This window comes from Anser brachyrhynchus (assembly GCF_964034855.1).
Source record: "Anser brachyrhynchus genome assembly, chromosome: 8".
NCBI classification, from domain to species: Eukaryota; Metazoa; Chordata; class Aves; order Anseriformes; family Anatidae; genus Anser; species Anser brachyrhynchus.
In genome coordinates, this window is record NC_137702.1 from 16509703 (window position 1) to 16533385 (window position 23683).

At 38.0% G+C, this 23683-nt stretch overlaps 1 protein-coding gene across 14 annotated transcripts; it reads right to left on the minus strand.

The window, feature by feature from the left end:
- Positions 1-1043: 1043 nt before the first annotated feature.
- KYAT3 (kynurenine aminotransferase 3) lies at positions 1044-23683 on the minus strand. Of its 14 annotated transcripts, none has more exons than XM_080602988.1 (16): positions 23327-23683; positions 20743-20819; positions 19875-19919; positions 18900-19000; positions 15651-15709; positions 14266-14410; positions 11122-11271; positions 10438-10524; positions 9127-9249; positions 8917-9037; positions 5936-6012; positions 4951-5040; positions 4248-4434; positions 3679-3752; positions 3190-3276; positions 1044-1762 (listed from the first exon to the last, which is right to left on the minus strand). In XM_080602988.1, exons 1-16 carry the CDS (start codon positions 23545-23547, stop codon positions 1700-1702), a joined length of 1707 nt encoding a protein of 568 aa, XP_080459114.1. In that variant the 5' UTR covers positions 23548-23683; the 3' UTR covers positions 1044-1699. The 14 variants fall into 14 exon arrangements, with proteins under 14 accessions (XP_080459114.1, XP_080459125.1, XP_080459118.1 ...); XM_080602999.1 differs by lacking the exon at positions 20743-20819 and adding an exon at positions 18561-18670 and having other exon boundaries at positions 23327-23357; XM_080602992.1 differs by lacking the exon at positions 23327-23683 and adding an exon at positions 22847-22868.

Consider the following 23683-nt stretch of genomic DNA (forward strand, 5'->3'; position numbering starts at 1 on the left):
TAGCAAAGATTTGTTTAATGAGTATTCATTTTTCAATTAAAATGGCAAAGAAAGTGTAAGATGACTACCAAATTATCATGCAGCTCAACAGACTTGGGCTACCCTCTTAGTTCTTGCAACACCACAAGTCTCTAGTGCAACTTACACAAATGGATTTTAAAGGCCTGGTAAAATAGAGTGTAAATTTCACAGGAATGCAGTATCTTAAAACATATTCCTCCTGGAATTTCATATAGGAATTTCCATATGAAATTCATGCTGAAATTTCATTTAAGTCATTTTAATTACTAAATTGATTTTTTTACACAAAAACTACAAGCCCCCTTGAAAGTATCAGGTAACAATTTTCTGGTGAGATTTGGGGAATGGCAGTGCAAGACAAATGAAAAGACTACAGAACTCCCAGCTCCTGGCCTCAGAAAGCCCAAGAACTCCCAACAAAGCAGCCTAGCAGCTGTTCTCGCAGCCCAGTTTCCATCCTTTATTTTTAGGCCTTGCCATAGTCACAGACTGATGGAATTCAGCTAGATTCCAGCTCTGTGACCACAGAATAGCTGCAAAACCAGCTACTGAATTTGTTCAGACTTTCTACGATAAGGCCTGTGGGAACAATGTAAAATAACGTGAAGAATGTCAACACAGACTTAAAAGGTTACCTACCTGGATTGCTTCTGCTAGTGGGAAACCATCCAGAGATTAAAAATATCGCACAGACAGGAGGCAACAATGAAAGAATTCTGCACATTGATCTCTTTTGAATCAGTCCTTTATCCACTGAGCGTGAAATAGTGGAAAGTTGAGCTCCACAGCACAATATTAGGTTTATCTCCATGTTCCTAGATCTTAAGGGTTTAAAATAAGTTTGATGTGAAGTTACCAGTAGCTTTTGTGAACATGCAAAGAGCGGAAAAGAGATTACAGGATTAATTCTCTCACTGTACATCTGATTGTGAAGAAGCCTCTATAGCAAGTTTTTATTTCGCTTTGTAGGTTCATCCACATGGTAAACAAGAGGGTAGACACAAACAAATGAATTCCTATTCTAGATGTCACTTTTATAATTTTATTGAGGACCGAATACCTTCCAAACAGCACGATTACTGTGAGAAAATGAAATAGTGATTATACAACTTAGCATTTTATATCTTGCCTATATATAAACACTATATTGATTTAACTCAATCACTTTACCTAAACTGATGCAATTTGTGCACAGATATGGTAGGCAGGTATGTAGAAAGGCAATGCAATTACCTTATTTGTGATGTCTTAGTTTTCCTCCACTGCAGGCTATTGGGTTTCACAAATCACAACGTTAAAGTCTCACCCCTAATTCCTGTATTACCCCATACCAAAAATTTTAAAATACCTGTATCATACATTTATTCTTACACAATCCCAGAAATCTTTGTCTTCCAATAAAAGATGAGAATACCACCTTTTTTTTTTTAAAAGGAAAAAAGAATTTTGAAAAGACTGAAAATAACTTGAGTTGCATTACGCATTTCAGTAAATCAGCATTTTAACTCCTCAGCAGGTGGCAGCACAAATTTGTTTACAATATCATTAATTCTGTACTGTATTAAGTAATAATTAATTCTTAAATTTGTAATTAAGTAATTCTTAAATTTGCAATAAAAAACTCTAGTGTAAGATAATTATACCAGATGGAAGAGTTAATTAAAAATATATATATATATCAATCTGTCTGTTTAGTCCAGTTCTTCAGGATCACTTCAGCTGCATCCAGTGTGCTGTCTTCCTGCAAAAAATGGAATACCACTATTACTACAAGTACAGAGTTCTTGAAAACAGAGTAGCAATCACAATTACATGATCCCAAATCAGTATTTGGTAGTGTCACTTACATCCTGTAAATATCCCAGTCAGTTTTCCCATTAACAGTTATACCTACAAATCTACACTACACAAGAGAATCCCAATTCCTTGCAAATATTTATTAGGTATATTTTTTTAAAAGATAACATTTTTCTCAGCATTAATATTATCAATGATACTGGATACTTCTTATATAAATGCTTGGCATTTACACAGTGATGTACTTGGCTGCTTTATGTTGAACATGATAATATAGTTTCCTAATCTTTAGGTGTACAGCTGGGGTTTTTAAATCTTCATGCAACTGAGCTATGCTGTTAACTACTTAAACATAACCCCTCTGAACATGGGTAATCCACTGGCCAGTTGCGTGGCTTGGCTGCAACCTGGTCAGTCATACAAATAGGCTTTAATTTGGCACGATTACTGCAGTTCATTCTTGACAAGCCACGTTAACAACCAGCAAATTTCATCCTGGTTGTTACTGGCTCAATTTGTATCACAGTCTTTATACCTCATCCTAAGAGCTATAACGTAATCAGAAACTGCCCTTCATTATTGGTTCAAGCTAAGGTGCACATTATTATACTCTGACAGTTAAAGAGTTCGCACACATTCCATCATGTTAAGTCTGTGACGAAGCAATAGGAGAAACATCTTTTAGGGCAGTCAATTTATCAAAGCTTATGCACATCCCCAAAGTCTTTCTTTTCAAGAACAGAAGTGGGTGAAACAGGAGGAAGAAAATATGAAAAGCAAGCGCTCACAAAATGGCAGATGTCAGCCCATTCACAATTTCTGTTTTCTTCAAAACAGAAACGGGTGAGATTCCTTCCTGTGTCTTTGTTTTCTTTTGTAATTTGCAGCCTGTGTAAAACCCTCGGTATTTTCAGGTAAGTGAGATAAACTTGAAGCTGACCTACCTAATATTTTTGGTTTTGGAAACTGAATGGACATGCAGTAACACCACTCTGCTAACATAGGCATTATTCTTCATTCTGGATTAGAGAATCCACCTTAATTGATAGCATACCTGCCTCATAGATTTTCACTGTCACCATCGGTCAAGAATGTTTTACAAATCAATAGAATAAGCTAAAAAAAGACTAACCACCAAGTTGTTTTCTGGCAGCTGCCCTTCTTAACCATGCTGCCCATATTTATGGTTTCAAGTCTCTCAGCAAAAAAGACAGCTGAAGCTAATTTGTGCTGAATTTTACACCAAACTAACTTTCTGCCTCTAAAACCATCCAACTCAGGTCCTCGGCAAAAACGTAACAAATGGCCTCTTACAGATTTTGGTACTGCACTGATTTTTGAGCCTCAGGTATTCCCAGGAGGCACATTTACCTTAATGAAGCAAAAACGTATATATTTTTCAAACTGCCCTTTTGTCTCAGGACCACAGAATGCTGAAAGAGGGATTGCTGAGAGTTTCTGAAAAATAAAACAAATATTATTTGTTTATACATACATACTTAAAAAATAGTTTTAAGCATGATTTTACTATTCCATTTCTATAAGTCTCCCAACATTAAAAGGAAATACCAGGTTGGATTTTGTATTCACTAACTAGGCTTAAACTTTTCTTAGGCAAAACAGTTTAAAGGTACTTTTCTACAGCTAGTATTTAAGCCTGGAGAAAGAACAGATGCTGGGACTTAACACAAAGCATGCTTAGCAATATTTTAGCCACATCATTTCCAGCAGTTAGTATAAACACCAAACAATATTTTGAAAGTAGTATCCCTACTATGTTATTAAATAAGCATGGTTGCACTGCTCTTGGTTTCATTAGAAAAGCATTTCTAAAAATAGAGTACAGCTAGGATACCTTACCTTAGATTTTATCATCCATTTGACAAATTTATAATCATAAGGTTGATTCCCATCTACATCAGAGAGATCCACATCTAAAAAAATTTAATTTAAAACAGACATCATATTGTAAGATTTCCCAGACCCCAGTGGGAAGGCATTTGCTAACAGCACTCTTACAGTTAATACTACAGAATAAAGATATATAATTTTATTTAAAAATATTATTAAAATTATAACAATTAATTAGTACAAACTCAGGATATAGAGCCAGGTGCTTGGCTCCCAAACTTTTCATAATCATGAACTTTTAAAAAATATAAATTGTTTTTATCCATCTCCTTTACCCTTCCTAAAACTTTGCCAAAGCTTTGCAAAACAAGGACAGTAATTAGAATCACAAACATTTTGCTGAAACTTGTAAAATCTAGCTCCTGGCTAAAGTCAAGTAGAAAATTCCAGTCTCAGTTAGTATTTCTGAGAAGTGTTATGTGAATATGAAATGAGAAGATAAGCTGAAAATGCAGCTTCCATTTTGAACAAACTACGTATTTGCTTTCCGCACACTTTTTAATAAGCTTTTTACTAACTTAATGTAGAAACATCAGCAATCATAAAGTATCCTCCATCTGGAATGACAGGCTTCAGTCCAACTTCTCGAAGTAGCTGAGCCATCCGATCACGCTTGCTTTCCAGCTCTCGAGACAGTGAGTAAAAATAGCAGTCTGGGTCATCCATGCGTTTATAGTCTATCCAAAATGCTCGTGCCAAAGCCTCCTGGAAACACAATGTTCAAAACACTCGGACACACACACTTCCTACTGAAATCACGTAGATTTTTCCTTGATCCTGTAGCAGGATCTGGCCCTTATTAAGCAAATCAGCAAATTAGAGAAGCTATATCCAGTAGCATCATTTGTTTCTTTCTTTGTGCTGTGGCAACGTCCCAAGCACCCAAGTACTCACTAGTCAGTAATCATACACACAACACTAATAAAAAAATGTGATCTAACAGGTAGAGATAATGCTCAGTAAAACAAGACCTTATTGCAACAACTTTTACTTATATTTAGTAGTAAACCACAAAGACTGTCATGTTTGTTTTATGCAAAAAGCAGCAGTTTGTAGCTGAAAGACTTCTGTTGTTCTTAAAAACATTTGGTGAGCTGACTGAGTTTATCTTCCTCTTTTAGCACCCCAGAAAATTCATCGTTGTGATTGTCTTATCATAGTGAGGCCTACAGATTTGCTATGCCCAAAAAAAATAACTTCCTCAACTTCATCTGTACCTACCTGTAACGGAGTTGGGCAAGTATACAGTGTATTTTGATGAACAACTTGCAAATGCTTAATAAGGTTCTGGGGACCAATAGACCAACCAAGCTAAGGGAAGAAAACATGCATTTGTTACACTTACAGCAATGCTGTTACTTCAAATTAACATTAAAGTTAGCAAATGTCTCAAGTTTTTCTTTTTAAGAATTAGTCATGAAATAGTTTTGATAAAGAATTCAGAAAAGGGCTAGTTTACCCAAATTTTGCTGAATGATGCCATTAAGTCTAAATATGAGGCAACAGTTACAGCTTCACCTATCCACATCTCTCAAATGGTACTGAGCAAACTTTGATTTCTAAACCCTTTTATATGAAGAATTAAAACAAAGCTTTTATTAGGAATCCTATTCCTAATTGGTTTAGGATCTTTCCATCTCACAGGAGTCCACGTGCAGGGTAGTTTGAGCATAAAACAAGAGCTTACGATTGAATCAAATACATTCTTAACCAGATACAACTCAAATGCTATGGGTCAGTTGGACCAAAGGTGGTGATGAAGAAAGAATTTAGCTGCCAAACAGTTAAATATTTTGTTTACTTTCTGATATGTATATTAAAGTCAGGCAAAACATTATTATTAAATATTTTACAGAAACATAAACCATTCTAAAACATTACCTCAATCTGAAAATATCACCACAAAACTAGAAAGTTAAAATATGATAGTGCTCTCCAATAATTTTGATTGATTTTGAACAAACCATGCGGTGTTTATTCTTTTTATTATTATTATTTTCTCACAAGGGCTTATTAATCAAGAGATAAGAATAGACTTAAATCCATGGGTGTTCCAAGAAGACAGTTGTTCCGACTGAATGTTATCTTCACTTTTTGGAGACACCGATTTGCCAGAAGCTTTCAAAAGACAGGTAACAAAACCAGAGTGTGATAGATGCATTCTGTAATTCATATAGCTAAATTCTTTTCTATTGATTCTTCTTACCTTCCAGCCAGTTACACTGTATGTTTTTCCAGCACTTCCTATAGTTATTGTTCTTTCCCACATACCCGGCAACGTGGCTGTATATAAAATAAGATTAATTGGTTTCATGCACACTCACATATTCCATGTAATTAGAAAAAACTGTACTGCCCCTAGCTAAGAACTACAGTATGTTCATATACCACTGCAGTGAGAACATTCTAAAATTACAGCAACTCTAACAAGTGAGAAAGAATATATGGGCCAGTGATTCTGGCATAAAAAATAGGATCAGAATTAGTGAATGGAGAAAGAAAAAGAAAATAAATAGAGGCACAGTTGGTGAAAACTATCTTACTTCTCCTCAGCTAAGATGCAAAATTATTCATAAGAGATACAATCTCTCTTATGTGCTACGCATTCATCTCAATAAAGCATTATTTCTGATGCCTGGTAACAACACCATACACAACATGAACTCAAGCACTCACAGCCATTTTAACAGACTTGTTCAGCACACAGTTCAGCATCACCGGATGTCTCAAATCAGAAAAAGAAGGTTTCTAAAGACGTCTAACCCAGAACCAAATGCCCCAAAAATCAGAAAGTCAGCAGAGAGACTGAGCAAATACATTACGTTTTGTTCTATTCGGTCAACAGATCTGGGACTGACAAGCAATAAAAGCTAGCTAAGGATGCCTGCAAGGATTAGGGGATTCATGGAGGCCTACCTCTGTATTTGTATCTTGTAGGAGACCAAAACCTCTGTTTTCTTTCAAAGGAGGTGACAGAGCAAAAGTCTTTTCTGTCAGCTTGCAATTTTCTTTTGTATACTGATTCCCAGTTTGGACTCTCTAACTCAACTCATTTTCAGTAGAAACAGGTAAATCAAGACACACTTAAGTCCAAGAGAGAAAACTAGACAAGGTCATAACATTACTGCAGCTGCAGTTACAGCACTCAGCGCCACCTGACTCCACCACACTTGTACATTACAATGCTACCAGTGAATTTGTCAATTGTTAAATTCCCTCTCTGGGGAAACCAGTGAATGCAGATTTTTCCCAAACAAAAATGTTGATTTTCATAAGGAAGTTTTTGCAGCAGTTACATTCATTAGGCATGGTACAGGTCTTTGCAATTATTTGAAAACAGGCATTGTACTCTTTTGAGCACACTTGCCAATAAAAGAACCAAAACAATTCGCAGGAAAGAGACTCATATTCCTATTAGCTCACCCATATTCACTCAACTGCTCTGACCTTGAAAACAGAAAGGCAGTTTGAACAGATGCATCTTCTAGCTGGTTAGGTCAAGAGCATACATCACTTCCTAAAGATGACCAAACTAGTTCTCACAAACTGCAAGAAGACTTGAATTTCAAAGCAAATGCCCTCTAGTGATACTGTTTTGCCACATAGTCATGGGAATTCAACCTGGGAGACAGAAAGCAACAGCATTTCAAACAATAGCTGCAGCAAAAGGGCACAGGGAAGGATCAGCTCCGTCATTTTTACAAGCAGCAGGTTTTAAATAGGCAAATTCTTTCATGCCATATGGCAGCATCATTATATGACACCACAACCAAGTTTGATTACATTTTATAACTAACAAAGTGCAAACTAACACACATAAGCCTGTTACCTGGGCTTGCACTCAGCTTGTTGAGATGCTTGTTTTGAATCCTCAGTTACAATATGCAACCCCTAAATCTGCCAGTGCAACCCTAATCATTACTTAGAGGAGGTTCACTGTTTTTTTTTGTTGTTTGTTTGTTTTACAGAAGTTGGATAATGATGAGAAACATGACTGAGTGCTCCACACCACAGAAAACTGCCTCAGTGACAGCACAAAAACTGTACTAATTTTATGACCTGTGGCTAGCAACTCCATGATTTCTTAATATAATCTAAGAGATCAGATGCTAAATTGATGCAATAACCATTTTGTACAAAGGAAGTGTCACTGCATTTGATGGAACATGTAAAGGTTAATATGAAAACAGGAGTTTTTAAATAGAGAAATAACATTCAGTTTTTTCTTGTATTATCTTTTGGTAGACTTAAAGAATTCTAAGAAACTGAAGTCAACAGATCTTTTTTCTTTTACTGAAATAATGCTATTTTTCACAGTTTTATCCTGAAAGTTGTACGGTCATCTTAACAATAAAGTTAAAAGATGATGTCATGGAATCAATTACACAGTATATACCGAAACCAAGTTGACTAACTTTCCAGGCTTTAACTTACATTATCATCACAAGGGATTTTTACATTTTCTGCTGAACTACAGGATGTCTTTTGTTCAACTGTAAATGTTTTGGTTTGAAGTGTTAACATGACAATACTGACACTAATGAACAATAGAGTTACTGTGTTTTAAGAATTCACCACCTGTCTACTAAGACAAAGCGTAACTGACAACATGAGTGTTCAAACCTGCTGCCATGGCAAAGGAAAATGGATCACCTTACACCACCCACAGAGACTTTGGTTCTAAAGATGGCTATTTGCATGAACCACCTGCTAAGTCCATGAAGAAAGCTTTAATCTAACTCATTTTACTTTGTAATTGGGACAGGATAAAGCACCAGTTACTGTGGTAACTTGGTATGATGCACTAACTCAGATTACGATCACGTGAAGGTATCAAGCCACCATAACAGCCACGAAGTCAGGCCTTTCAAAACAGACTCAGCCCACACATGGCCAATACAATCAGCATAGCACAGCTGTATGATCAGCAACTGTGTAGCTGAGCATTGCAAGGTCATTTAATTTTTTTTGTTGTTATTTGTAAGAATCAGTTTCTACAGTAATGCTGTGCTCTTAGTGTAGCCCTCACTAATGGAGAGCTTCTTTTACTGCCACTCTAGAGATTTTAAAATGGTAAAAGCTTTAAGTTTGAACTTCTCTCAGCAAACGTTATCTTTGAGAGGCTTGTTTACGACACCATTCCACAGCCACTTCTACGATTCCACACACACACAAAAAAATCAGTACCTATTTTGATGTGCTTTTTTCCTTTGTACACCAGCCATTCATACACCTCATCACTGATGCACAGGGTGTCATGTTTAATGCAGAGATCAGCTATTACCTGGAGCTCTTCTCTGGTAAATACCTGGGATGCAAGAAAGTAAGGGCAATGCATTAATCATAGTCTTTAAGGCATACTCTGAAATTACAATAGCGTTAAAGGAGGACTCTTACCTTGCCTATAGGGTTGTGTGGGGTATTCAGAATAATCGCTTTTGTTTTGGAGTTAAATTTCTTTGCAAGTTCACCAGGATCTAAGACCCAATCAGCACTAGATGCACAGTTTCCATCATTTTTCTTAAAAATAAATAAATAAGAACTTAACATGCATTACTGGGATGCAACGTGTTACAGACTAAACAGAGATGCCCAACTCATCACCCTCAGACACTTTACTAACCACACACGACAACTTATCCCACCTGTCCTGTTCTCCTGTGAGGAGGCAATTCCAGAACAGGCAGGGAGGCCAAGAGCAAGATACATTTCTATGACAGCGGCAGTCTTCTCCTGGCCACTGTCTGTCTTACACACACACACACTGACCACATAGTGTGTGATGCAGGAAGTCACACGACAGGAGAGTTCACGGCCTTCCCATACACTAGAATAAGTGGGTGCATGTTTGGCTGGGAAGACTTATCACTGCCTGCTGGACTAAGACGTCAGCTCTTTCCTTCCTCGTCTATAGGAAAGCAGCCTAACAGTTACAAATCTGTTCCACTGAGGCTCTGGAGTTACTGCGGCATTACATGAGGACGACAGAAGTTTGGGTCAGTTGCTGCTGAGAACAATAAGCGTGGCCATATTAACTTTGACACCTGTGCTTTACTGGGAGAGGGCCAAAACAACAAACACACACGCATGAAACAGAAAATCCATGGAGGAACCCCATCCCTAGAAGTAGGGCACCATGAGGAGCAGTCTCACCTAGTCCCCCCGGTACTGCCCAAACAGTCCCTCAGCCCTCCCCCAGTAACGGGATCAACACCTTGTATCCATAAAAACCTCTGCAAGCTGCCAATAAGGAAAATGTCTACCACAAAAAAGCTTCTTATTTAGTAAGTGGATTTTAGAAAAGAAATTGCATTCTATCACTGTATGAGTTGCTGAAGGGATCAGAAACCAAGTATTTTGAGATGCGGCAGATACAGAAATTGCACTGATATGATCATCCTTCCTGTATTTCTACTGAAAACATTTTCTGATCACATCCAAACAAAGGAACGTTAATTTGTGCGTTCTGAAAGCTGATCAAAGTAAATGAGAAGCATTGTCCTACTTTTACCAATACTAGTAAAATATTTTACCTGCTTTGGATTATCATCACCTTAGACTCACGCTATAGCAATCTATCTCATTTTTATATAATTGGATATTATGAAAAACTATAGAGAAAAGCATTTCCTACAAGGTGTTCATCAAACTGTATTAGGTATTGAAGTACAGTTGAATATAATAAATATATTTTTAAAAGCTACTCACATTTCTCAAAGGAATAAAAACAGGCTTCGCACCCGCCATCTTTACCATTGGTTCATAACAGTCATAAAATGGCTCTATTATTATTACCTGAAATTATAATCATGAGTATCAGAAAACCTTCAGTGTGCAATGCCATCATATTTCCAGATTTGCTTTGGTAATATAACTTGATAATGTTTCTGGCACTCCTGCCTGGTTTTAAAATTGCAGAATGTTCCTCCATCATCACATAACTTCATATAAAAATGCCCTCAGTCTAAGGATTATAAGCACTGCTCGTTTTTTTTTTTGGACAAACACAGGCTGTTCTCTAGTTACTTTACAGACGTCAACATGTAACATCAGGGATGCTTGGAACCTGCACAGAGATGTGAAAGTGCAAGACAAAGATGGGAGATAACCAAGGATGGCAGATAAAGAAACAAACAAACAAACATGAAGAGCTAAGAGCAGAGAACTGTTAAAAAAAGTGACTATCAGAGCAACAAAAAAGGAATAAAGGATACAGACGAGAATACAATATACAAATGAAACTGACAAAACACTGAAAGCAAAATACAACAACAAAAGAAACTCTTGTCCACTGTAGGCACAAGAAAATATTCCCCCCCCCCCAATTAATTTTAGTATCATTATCAAAAAGACAGAAATTCTCTGAAATGAGAATTTTAAATAAAAACTTACTTCATCTCCCTCTTCAATTAAAGCCTGTATTGTACTAAAGAGAGATCCATAACCTCCTACTGTCACCAGGATATCTGTGAGAGGGTCAATCTTTCTTCCACAAACTCTCTCATACACCTGAGACAAGGCTTTCACCAGCGACGGATGCCCCTGTCCAAAGCAAAGAAATGTAACTGATAGGCTTTGTACATTCTCAGGAACGCAACAAATTTTTTTGCTGTTTTTTCCCCTCCCCACATGGAGGGAAATTACACATTTTGGAGCAGAAGAATACGGGATGGATGCTCGGTATTAATGGGTTTTAACAGGCGGTATGGTTTAAACTTCTTATACATGGGGGAAGAAAAGTTATTTGAATTTATTTGTATCTTCTAGGATTTTTTTTTTAAATCTAGTTCTTTTGAATTTCTATCTTATTATCATATCTCAGGATAGCTTCAGGTAGCCTACAGAAGAGCTAGAACAAAAGATAGGAGGAGAAAAGGGAACACTTCGACACCAGTTCATCCTCACTCCTTTTAGAGTCTCTTTGTTCCTACCTGACCAGATCTCCATCTGAAGCTCCTTCTGTTTGTTATCTTTCAACTAAAGTTTTTTTGGTGCAAAGGAAACTTTTTTTTTAATCCTTTCTATATACTCCTGATAAACAGCACTTGTGATCGGAATTATGATTCATATAATGATACCCCAAACCTCAGAGCACCATTTACCATTTGTCTCCCGCAGGAACACAGTGGTTAGTGTATTCTTCTCAAAATGCGCAAAGAACAAGAAACAATTAAACAAAGACCACCTACAACTTATAAATAAGGCAGCACACTTCTGTTTACTCAGGAAGACTAAAGATTTCCTGTTCTGAAAATCTTTTATCTTTTTTCATACTTGGTATAAAGATAGAAAACAGCTCTGTAAGAAAATGCAGCTATGTAATAAAAAAGCCCTTCGCTAAAATATTGAATATTGTACCTCCACATGTAAGGTATAAAATCATGAACCCCTCTGTAAACAAAAACATTACCATGAATTAAGGCTTGCAAATCATTGCTGATTCAAATGACAGCCATTTCTTCCCATGAGTGTGTCAACTGCACAGGAATGCTGCACCACCCAGCTCACATTAGGTCACTCCACAGACCATAACCCTACAGTCAACGAGAGGCCCAAGCGCTGCAGCGACTTGGGACAATGTCTCAATTATCAGATGGACGTGCATCATTTATATTCATCCCTCCCACGTTTGCTATCCACAAATGCTTGTGCTCAAAAACCTTAGAATTGCAGGAGTCTGTAGAGAATGCACAAAGGCAGAAGATGAAAATACTGGTTAAAAAAATCCTCTTTAATTACTATTCATAGTATAACTACTGCAAACATTCATAAATACCAAGGGAATTTAGAAGCAAGGAGCAAAGTGACAGAACTAAATACTGAATAATTGCACGCATTGGAAAAATTGTATTTATGCTTAATTTGCAGATTGTTTTAGAGAGTCTGTCTGTGGTTATTTGCTCAACAGGGGACCGTAGCCCATTCTGTCTGTAACAGTTCTGTGCCACGGCTCCTCCATAACCGAGTCTGGCTGGCAAGCAGAGATTTTTCAGGTACCTTATTGTGGCTGGTAAACATATTCATGTTTAGTCCAGAAGGTCACTAAATTCCAGCTATCTTTTGAGTGCCCCCTACACTAAACAATGGCTTTACACTTTCAAGATTTACATATACATACACACACATACATATATATATTTGCAATCAGCTAAAGGTGACTAAACAAAGTGACCCAAATAGGGATGATAATGAGACTGTATTCAGTAATTTTTTGTTCTATTCTTATCAGGGTCCCAAGTGCCCTAATAATAATGAGACTCACCAGCCCCACCTGGGGCCTCTACCCACACAACTGCCCCTGGTCCAAAGGCTCCATTTAAGTGCTATGCTTTTGTATTTTCTGGCCTGCAATTGTTACAGCCATGCCTGTACCTGTCCATGGCCCCTGTTGATCCTAGGCCCCTACCTGCGGGCTGACCTCATGGCTTGACCTTATACCTGCCTTCTTCCTTTAGACCTGCCCAGCGCTCCCTGGGTTGTGTCTAACCGTGGTTAACACTGCTGGGCCTGGTTTGTGCGCTGACTCCCTGGCTTGACCTCAGACCACCTCACCACCACAAGCTTCCTGGCCATCTGGGCTCACCTCAGCTACCACCTCCGGGCCTGCCTTGCTCAGGTACCACAGCACTGGGCCCTGGCTGATGAGGCCTCTGCCCTGCTCGTTGTGATCATTTGTCCCTGAGGGAGCTGCTGGCCATTGCTGCTCCCTCCCAGTTCTAATGCATGCAGATCCTCAGAAAATAGGCAAGAAGTTATATTGGAATATATGAGCAATGATGCTACAACTACCAACTCAATCACTGGCTTACCAGTCTACATAATGCTTTCCTATTCCTGCTACAGCATGTGATCATCTAGAAAAACCTTAGATCGACTCCTTAGGATCTTGTAGCAACCCTAACACGTGATGCTCAGTTGGGCAGTATGGTTTATCTTTACCACAAAAAGTGATAAAGACAAACCAAACAGGAACAAGAAAACAATCATACTGAAAGAGGACAATAGGCATTGCCCTGCCTTGGACAATGACAAATGCCACACATTCACACCCAGCTCAAGACATAAATGCTACAAGACAACTTATGCAGCATGTAATGACTGTCCTCCAGAGGCAAAACCTTACTCTTTCAACCACTTCCTCATCTCTACTAATGTTATGGGTGAATCTTTTCTTGATCCAGGAGATTGTCTCAACTGATATCAAGTACTTCTGTCTCATTCTAGGATTAGCCAATCTGACTCACATTTACGCTGACCAAAATCAGTAGTAAATGTGTAATTTACAAATCCTTAACCTTTGAACTGATTGATATCATCTTTGAAGGGTCATGCAATCTCATGTGCTCTACCATTTTGATCTTGCTAAAGGTTTCTGCCTTGAAGAAGCATATACAGAGGACGCTGGTTAGTAACTGATACAGCTATTAGGGAAACTTAATTTGGGACATAAGAGTACAAACCACTGGTAAAACCAAGTTAAAGTAAAGTCTTAAATTTTCTCCCTGAACTTGGGTCCTCAAGTTCCACAGTACTTACAAAGCCTCGCGTGTACTGGTTCAGTCTGTCAACTGCTGCTACGTTTGCCAGCTCTTCTTTAACATAGCTGGGAGGGGATATATCAGGAAGGCCTTGACCAAGATTAACAATTGAGGGATCTGCTGCCACCTTTGTAAATTCAACCCTAAAGGGAAAAAACAGCTTAAATTTAACATACCAAACAGAATTATCTTCTCCTTCATCAACATTAGAAGGCAAAAAAAGTATTTTGCTTTGCCAAACTCACAGCAGTGGAAACATCTTTATGTAAGGAGTGCTCACATGGAGAGATGGGCGCTGGGACAATGTTAAGTAAGCACAGGAGTCACGCAAGAACCCAGTAAAAGGTTTATTTCCTGCCTCCACAAAACAACTTTCTTGCCAGCAGAACTGTACTTAGATGTGCACACACACAAACATACAGTATCTCTGGACAGGGGCAGAAATGAAATACTACCCTCTTTGCAAAATGAAGTAGACCTAATTAGAACAGGTATGTTAAATGATTTAAAGGCTAGATACTGTCAAGTGAAGGTGTCACTTAAACTGTCCAGTCATCTCAGAGCACTATAATTTTGTGTGTGATTTTAGACAACAAACTGCTGCAAGCTCTTTATTAACTGTTCCTAGTACCCTGCCAGAAACTGATGTTAGGATTCTTGTACTACTTTTTTTCCTCTTTTCATGGAGGAGTTTTACATTTCACCCTTTCCTCACTACCCATGTTAAGAGTAGTTAAAAAAAAAGCATCACAGTTCAATCAAAAATAAACACAAATTGCTAAAAAATGAGGACATTTTTTATGTCCTCATAAAAAGGACTGAGGACAGATGACAAAACACCTTACATGTATATGTATATACACACACACGTACACACTAATGTAAACCTAAGACACCACTACCATCATCTAACAAAATCCCATCTTTACCAGTGATGGCAATAGCGCTTTGAGACCAATTTAATACCTACAAAAAAAAAGTGTATTAAGATGAATGAATTAAATTATCAAGACAAGTATAATGGTTTAAAAAATAAAATCAGATTAATTTGGGAAACAAAACTCAAGTGTAACTGAAGTAATTACTCAGCAATACTCACATTTAAATTTTAAAGCCAGTAACACTACCACACCCAAGAGCCATCCTTCTCTCATGTGGTTTACTAAATACACAGAATCCTAAGCCTAATGTTTAAAGGTAAATTATTATTTTTGAGTTTTAACAGAATTTGATTCATTGCTTCTGTCTTAAACAGGTGCGAAATATATTTCAGCAGAGACAGCAAGTGCTATGCATGTTCTTATTAGTAGTAACTATGAATTTGGAAAGAAAATACATCAGCCAAAGACATTTTCTGAAATTTGCTATTTTCCTTTTACTTACCACACATTGTTGTCAAGGCCTTCAATTCGTCTTGTGTTTTTGTGTCTAAAGGCCATTGTCTGCAAGATTGAAATACACAGACATAAGGGTTTTGTTAAGAAAGACAAAATACTTTATTGTTGGATTATGCACGACAAACCCTCTTTCATGCTTTCTCAAATATAGCATTGCCAGTTGAATTCAGTTGTTACACAGCATTATAGACATGGTCTTTCATTAAAGCTTCTGTAATAGCTTGAATACAGACTAACAAGAAAATACACAAAAATGTCCTGAATTCTCATTCATTATCATCTAAACCCACTGAACTTGCAGCAAGAATGGAGCAGAGGCATAATGTAGGTCAGTAACTTGAGAAGATGACCTAAAAATAAAATAATAATAAAAGGATACATTCATTATTCTTCTTTTATATGATACACTAAGGACTTAAAGACTGATTTATTTCTAGCCCAACCCAGTTTGGAAAGTGTGTTTTCTATGCAATTTTATTTGTTAAATTGGTGGCTAACAAGAAAATAGGATAGACATTTCATCTTTTCATTCAGGCTTTCAACACTTTTAAATATTTAATTACAACACAGCAAAATCACATTAGAGCATGTTTTTACTGTATATTCAGAACTTTAGTTAAGGCCTTAGAAAACATCTTTAGAATAGCCTTTCATTGAGTCCTCCCTATAAAGACAGAGCAAAACTTACTGATGGTTCAGGTATTTTTAAGCTAAAAATGAAAAAATGAAAATAAAATCAACAGATTTATTTGTATGTACAAACAACAACAACAAAAAAGCAGTGCATGCCCCTTTCTATCTGTAAACCAGCTAGACACTGGGAAAAAAAAATAAACACACATAGAAAACAAGTCCCTCAAAACTCCAGAAACTGTTTCTTTGAGTCAGACTACTCGTTTTAGTGACTTTTATGTAAGACTGCTTGCTATTTTCATTCTGTGAAAAATTTTAAAATAGCATACTCCAGCTAGCACACTGTGAGATGTCTGAGTTGCCATTATACTCAAAGTTTCAACTTTGAATTGATGGGATTAACTTGTAGTTGAAGTATTATTACACAGGCACACATTTGTACTCAACTTGTTTACAGTAAAAATAAAAATAAAAAAGCTACCACATATGTAATGATTTGAAAAATGGAAAATCATATTATTAAGTTAACAGATATTTCTCTGTTTGTATGCCTTCTGCACAGATTTAATTCTGACCTCATCTGTAAAACACAAGTACCAGAGGAACCAAACAGTGACATCTTTCATTTTACTCAGGAAGAAAAAATATGTATTCAAGGTAACTAGACAGGTGAAGTTGTACATCCTGATATGGAACATACACCACAGTTAAGAGAGAGTTCTGACTAGGTGATCTGTACTGCATCTGTTGAAAAACACATATGGTTTAAAAGATGAATCCAAATTTCCGATGTTTGTCTTCGTAAATTAACCCCTGGCTGTACTATATAAATATCAATAACACAAGTATTAGCCTGAGCCTCCCTAACACACACTTTTTTTTTCCACATGCCAGACTACTACTCGTACTACAAGGAAAAAGAAATCTCACCTTGAATCTTCACAGTTAAAAATGAGAATTCTGTATGATACCATGGGAAATTTGTTCTCTTGACCAACTCTTCTTGAAATTGTTTCAATTTACTAAAAACTAAAGGCTTATCCACACTGTAGGATTTTATCCTTAAACGTAACATAAATCTTAATTGCAGTAACTAACTTTCCCTAGCCAAAAAAGCACAGTTGAGAAAAAAAGCCTTTGCCTGTTACAGCCCTCTTACTATCTTAAGTTTAAATACTTAGTACTTCAAGTCTTCCTATTTTTCTTGTGCCTTGAAACTAGATTTAAAATGGAATAGCTAGACCTGCAGCAGTTATCAGGGGGTTCAACTTACAGCAGAGTTCAGAGCCACCTCATTACCTTGAGAAAGTAAATAAAATACCTTGCATTTATAAATGATACCTTAAAGAGCATTCTTTCTTCCAGAAGGTCATGAAAGTCCTTAAGAATCTTTTTTGTTTTAGCCTAGTTACATCATAGCTTGATCATCTTCAAGCCATTTTTAGGTGCAAGGATAGGATTTCCATGAGTTTAAGATCAGCATTAAACAAGAGAGGCATGTCCTCATCAAGTTCTAATTCTGACCGCCTGCTTTCCCTGATTGCTTTAGATGGAAAGTCAGGTGCTACTCATATTTATCTTTCTTCATAATACAAAGAAACTCGTGATTAAATTGAATGGGAATATGTTTAATGACAGAAGTAAATACTTTTACATGGTACATAATTAAATAGTGAAATTCAATGTTGAAAGTTACAACTGAAGCCAAAATCTTAAGTAAATTCAAAAAGAAAAACAGGATTAGATTTCAGCATGGTCAGAAGAACATCCAGGTACCTTAAGTAGAATACAAATACTTACAGCAGATGAAAAACTGACTCAGGTAAAATCCGGCCCCCAAAGTGGCTTGTACGTTAAAAGAAGCATCTCATGTAAGCAAACTATGCTGCAGTTGTCTGCATGATAGTTTGTTTCAACACCTGCTTGGGGCAATCTCACATGTGCGTTGGTTGACCCAAGCTGCTGACTAGATGAACTCCTGTTCTGAACTCGGAGCACAATTTACATTCCAGTCTTCTACATGCAATGCAGAGCATGACCTCCAGCCACCCATCATGTTGCAACGCTCTTTTTTCTCTCAACAAAACTGAAAGACTTAAACTGGAGTTACACAACCTCATAAGCAGTTAAGCTGGGAAATGAAGAAGATTCTGTATAAAATTAAGTTTGAGGTACTTATACATCCCTTGTTATTGCAGCATCACGAAGCACAACTACTCCCTCTTCATTAGCAGAAAACTGACAGAGGAATTAACTGACATACCAAAAGTCTGTGATAAAGGTGGGATCGAATCAGTCTCCTATATTTCAGGCTAGTGCCCTAACAACTAGGCGATCCTTCTGGCCTGGTACCTGCAGCTCTGACTTTAAAGACTGAAAAGGATACACAAAGCAATGATTGCCAAACTGTTGTGCTAGTGTGGCTAAATATTTCACTGGTTGGAATAACTTACTGTAGTCTTAATGTTAAAAGTTTGGGTCAATGTAACAAGAAGTAAAGAAAGTGCAGCTAATATATGTTTATTGGCAACATTACAAAATCAGTGCATCTCTAAAATATTGCACTAAATAGTTTTATCTATGAAGTTGACGGGATACTTACATCAGAGGCTGAAAGCTTGATGGATCTAGAAGGCAAATCTGTTCGTAGCTGGTATGTTCTAATGCCAAGGCAACAGAAGCTTCGTGAAGCACATAGCATGCCTGCATAATAAATACATAACCTGAAAAAAAACTTACAGATTCCAGGAACAAGTTTCCTAAACTAAGGAAACCTAAGTAAACTAAGGAATCACTAAGTAATTTTAAAAGGTAAGATCTTCTTCTCTTCCTTTCAGCAATTTTCTTTCATTGAAATCAGTTCTAGTAAATTATTACCTTTTCATGTATTATAAATATCGAGGACAAAACATTAACTGACAGGGCTTAAAAATGTTGCTGAATGTTATACAAAGCTAAGGTTTCCTCTGTCTGAAAACACTGTTTTGTTGTTGTTGTTTTCCTTTGGATGAAAATTACGACTAAATGCATTTCAAAGTCTCTGTTAAAATTGTGAAAATATGTTTGTGTAATAAAAATTGTTATCAGAGTTGCCAGTTTAGACGTGAAATTAAAAGAAACAAATTTTTTTTAAAAGTCATACCCCATTAAAATTGGTCTCAATTTTCAAGTGTTTAAAATCATGCACTTTGCAACTAGATGCTCAAGATCACCAGTCACACTGGAGATGGAGGCCTACACAGCTTATATAGCTATACTACGTTTTGCCTCAGTGACTTGGCAAACATCAAATATCTGCAATGGGAGAAAACAGAGAGCTAGGAAGGATGTTCTGTGTGGAGTAACAGGGCATTCCCTGACTACAGAAAATGAGCCCTGTTAATCAATAACCATAAAAAAGAAGTAAGAGCTGGTACTTAAGGTAACTGCTTTCAGGATGTATGTTTAAACACACGCATTGGATGATGTTGTCAAAATGACTGCAATTTGTAAGAGAAAAATATATAACCCATAGACCTATATTAGAAACACAGTAGGCACATCTATATAATAATTAAATTTGTTTTCCAAAGCTTACTTATTAAAGAATAGGCAGCCCCCACTTCCCTCCAGACTTTGCTACCTGAAAACAGAAAGAAACAAAAAAAAGAAAAAATAATACACTATTTTTATTAGAAAATATTAATGTTGTCACCTGTAGAACAATATCTTGCAAGTTTTGCAGAGAGAAGCTGAGAGAGTAATTAAATATAATAGTACAGCATGAGTTTTTCATGAAGAACTGATTTATTACAACAAGAAAGTGTTCCTTCCATTTTAAATGTAAGCTAACATAAAAGGTCCACAAATATTCCTTTTAAAGATGCCTCATTGAATGAGTTAAGTTTTAAAAGTATGTTCATTTTGCCTCTCTTACACCAGTGCTACAAACTCAGTCTCAGCTCTGAAAATACAGGCTTTCTCACACACTAGAGTTGTAGCTAACTCAATTAGGCCCTCAGTAATATCAGCGTAAGGTCCATTTAGTGACATGCAAGTATGCAATTCACTGACATTCCCTTCAAAAGGAGAAACACTAGCATTTTCCTCAACTCTGCTGGCCTAACGAGTAGCAAAAACAAACAAGAATTGAACATTTTACACTAGTCAGCAGATACTCTGAAAGAAACAAAATAAATATATCTGTTTAATAAGACCTGCAAATACATTTTAAGTTATTTTTAATAATACAGAAATATGCACCTGGCATATTTGACATAATCTCTCACAACTACAGAGTGAAGCCTTTCTCATTGCATATTTTGACAAAAACTATTTGCATAACATATGGATATTATCTTACAATGTGACTACAACAACCGTGCTGTTCTCCCAAGAGTCAGCCTTACTTGTACTGCAAACAACTGCAGTAGTTACTGCAGTGTGACAAATATGCATATCTTTACCTGTTTCATTTTGTACTGAGGAGTAGCAAAATGAAATCCAAATTTTCCAAACTTGACACACAAAACTAACTTGCAACCTTAATTAAAAAAAAAAAAAGTAGAATCTGTAAATATTTCTCACATTATTGCTGCATGAAAGACAGTGTGGTATTTGACAGGTCATTGTTTGATGTGAGGCAATCACACAAAACCACATCACATGAGGGGCACCAGATCTGTATCACGTCAATCTCTGAAGGTACATGAAACACCTGAATTAAAAATTTATATCCATGTTTAACACCACAGAACTGTAGAAATTGTCAAAACTTTATAAGGAATATAATGGAAAAAAAATTTTGTAGAACGGCCTCAAAAAGCCAAGTCAAGGCCCCAGTATGGAAAATTTGTACTGCTACATTTAAATCTTTATGATGCTTTTCCAGGAAATACTCTTCTCTCTGCAGTTCTGCAACACTGAATGCTTCCATTTAAGCTACTCAAGGAAGTAAAGCCAAACGCCTCCTTAATATACCCAGGCAATCCCCCACACTGACATCAAAAAGCAAGCACGACCTGCTCTTTTTTTCCACACACACATATTCCTACTATTATTGTCTATGACATATTAACACATATCACAAGCTCAGGAGAATTATTGTTACTTTTAGGATGAGTGCATGCTTAATTATTACCTCTATACATGTTTTGTCAATGGGATGTTTTATAATGTCCTATGGTAAGTTTTTCTCATCCAGATAGGAAGTTTCTTCCACTTCAGGAAAGTTACACAGTGCTTGACGGCTACAAGGGTGTTGCAAACCCTATTTCAACTCTTCTAAAAATTTGTAAGGTTCTTCAAACACAGACAACACACTGGTCTTTGTGGGGAAGTGAAAAGGTATTTATTTTTTCTTTCTTAAATGTAATGTTTCCTTTTTCAATCTTGGAACCAGACAGTGACTTTTTGACCAAGAGTCATGTCTGTTAAACTCAGAAATTAACATTTAGGAATACTTTTCATCCCATTCTAATTTTCAGTGCTCTGAAGTATTCATGCTCTTAGTCATAGTCAGTCCTTCTGGAATTTAGGCTTGCATAGTCGTACAGAAAACAGGAAAGTCAACATACTAGGGGAAAAAAGGGTAAAAAATTACTATTCCTGCAACTTCCTTTTTTTTTTTTTTTTTGTTTAGGGTTGAGAAGCTAAGGCTATTAGAAAGACCAACATGGCATTTTTAGTGGGGCTGGGAGGAAGATACACGTGGTTTTGATTCTGATTGTCAATCTGGTTTAAACTTGGGAGATTTGGTGACTTCAACCAACCTAGAATATGTAAGAAGACTTTGTCATGTGAACTCTGAGAATACATCTGTGCGTTAAAAACCATGTAGCTCATGCTGTGCTTTATAAGCACTCAAATACAGAGACGGCCTCTGAGTTGCAGGGTCTCTAACTCACTTTACAGCAGCTGCGCAGCTTCCTGGTCATACAGTGCCCTAAACTATGATGCTGCTGTACCACTGGAAAATTTTATGTGAAGTTACATGTTTCTGACGAAGTCATTTTTTTCCCCGTTGAAACTATATGCCAAATGCTGCTGTCCCTTCAGTTTTGAACTTCAGTTATACCATCTCTATAAAAATGCCTTTGAGTTTGAAAAACTTATGGTCAGACCCCTTCAGCTGCTGCATTTTCTCCACACAGAAAGTAGTCTCATTTACTCTGCACTCTCAGTAACAAGTTATTAAAACCAGCACAAGTCCTTCAGTCCTGCACCACAATAATCTAAATGCAATCACTATTATGCTTGTGTTGGATTTAATATCCGTTGGATATGCAAACTTCGAAGTTTCTCAGCCAAACTTTGTGAAGTCTTTGAAGGACTGCATCTTCGCACGTGCCCAGAGTGCAAAAGCTTCAGAGAAAGAAAGGGCGCCACCTTACCGGCCCCTCTCCACGGCTTTTTGTGCCACATAAAACTAATTCCTGACAGGACAAGCCAAGAGATCTGTTGTTAAAAATGCTGGCCTCGGGGAAGCTGCTTATTCTTACTAAGGACACTGAACTTAAAAATGGCTGTATGTGGAGATTTGCCACACTCTACACTATTTTGTCACTTCACCTTCTGTAGCCTCCACGAAATGGACACAACCAAGCGTGGAGAAACAAACTTTACAATGTAGAGTGAGGAGATGGATCAGGTTGGGTTTTACTTTTCTCCCTCATGCTGCAGCTGTGGCACGTAAGACATTTTACACGGCGGGTAGCATGCTTTCAGTGGCAGCTCGGAGCACTCCGAGTTCGCAGTACAAAGTCTGAAAGGCCACAAGGCACCGGCCACTAGCGGACCTCCCTCCCTCCCTGACGGCCTCTGCTCCATCGGCTCCCGGCTGGTTTGGGGTCAAACGAACGCGCCCGGCGCAGCGACACGGCTCAGGGCGGATCGAGGCCGCCCCGAGGGCTCCAGGCCCCGCTCCCTGCACGGGGCAGCGGCCGGCCGCCACCCCACCGCCGGCCGGGAGCGGCCTACGAGGCCCGGCTCGCCCCGGAGCCCCTTCCCCCGCCGGGCCGGGCCGGGCCCCAGCCCGCCGCCACAACTCACCGCCCGGCGCCGCCGCGCTCCCGCCCGCAAGGGGAGGGCTCGGAGCCGCCAGGGCGGAGCCGGTCACCGGCATGGCCCGGCCCGGCCCTGAGGAGCCGGGGCAGCGAGAAGCGGGCAGGCACGGCGGCGGGCAGCGCCCGAGGCGGTGCCTGAGCGAGCGGGGGCTGTGGTGGGGCCGTGGGTTTCCCTCCCGAGGGGAACGTGGGCAGTGAGCGCGACATGGCTCGTTACATCGCGGCAGGCAGCCGAGTGGAACTGCACGCGGGTCTCAGGGATGTGTGGTGAAATACCGGGTGAAAGGCTGCTGAAAGGCTCGCAAAGACGCAATCAACTTGGCTGAACGTTTTAGAAAAGCCT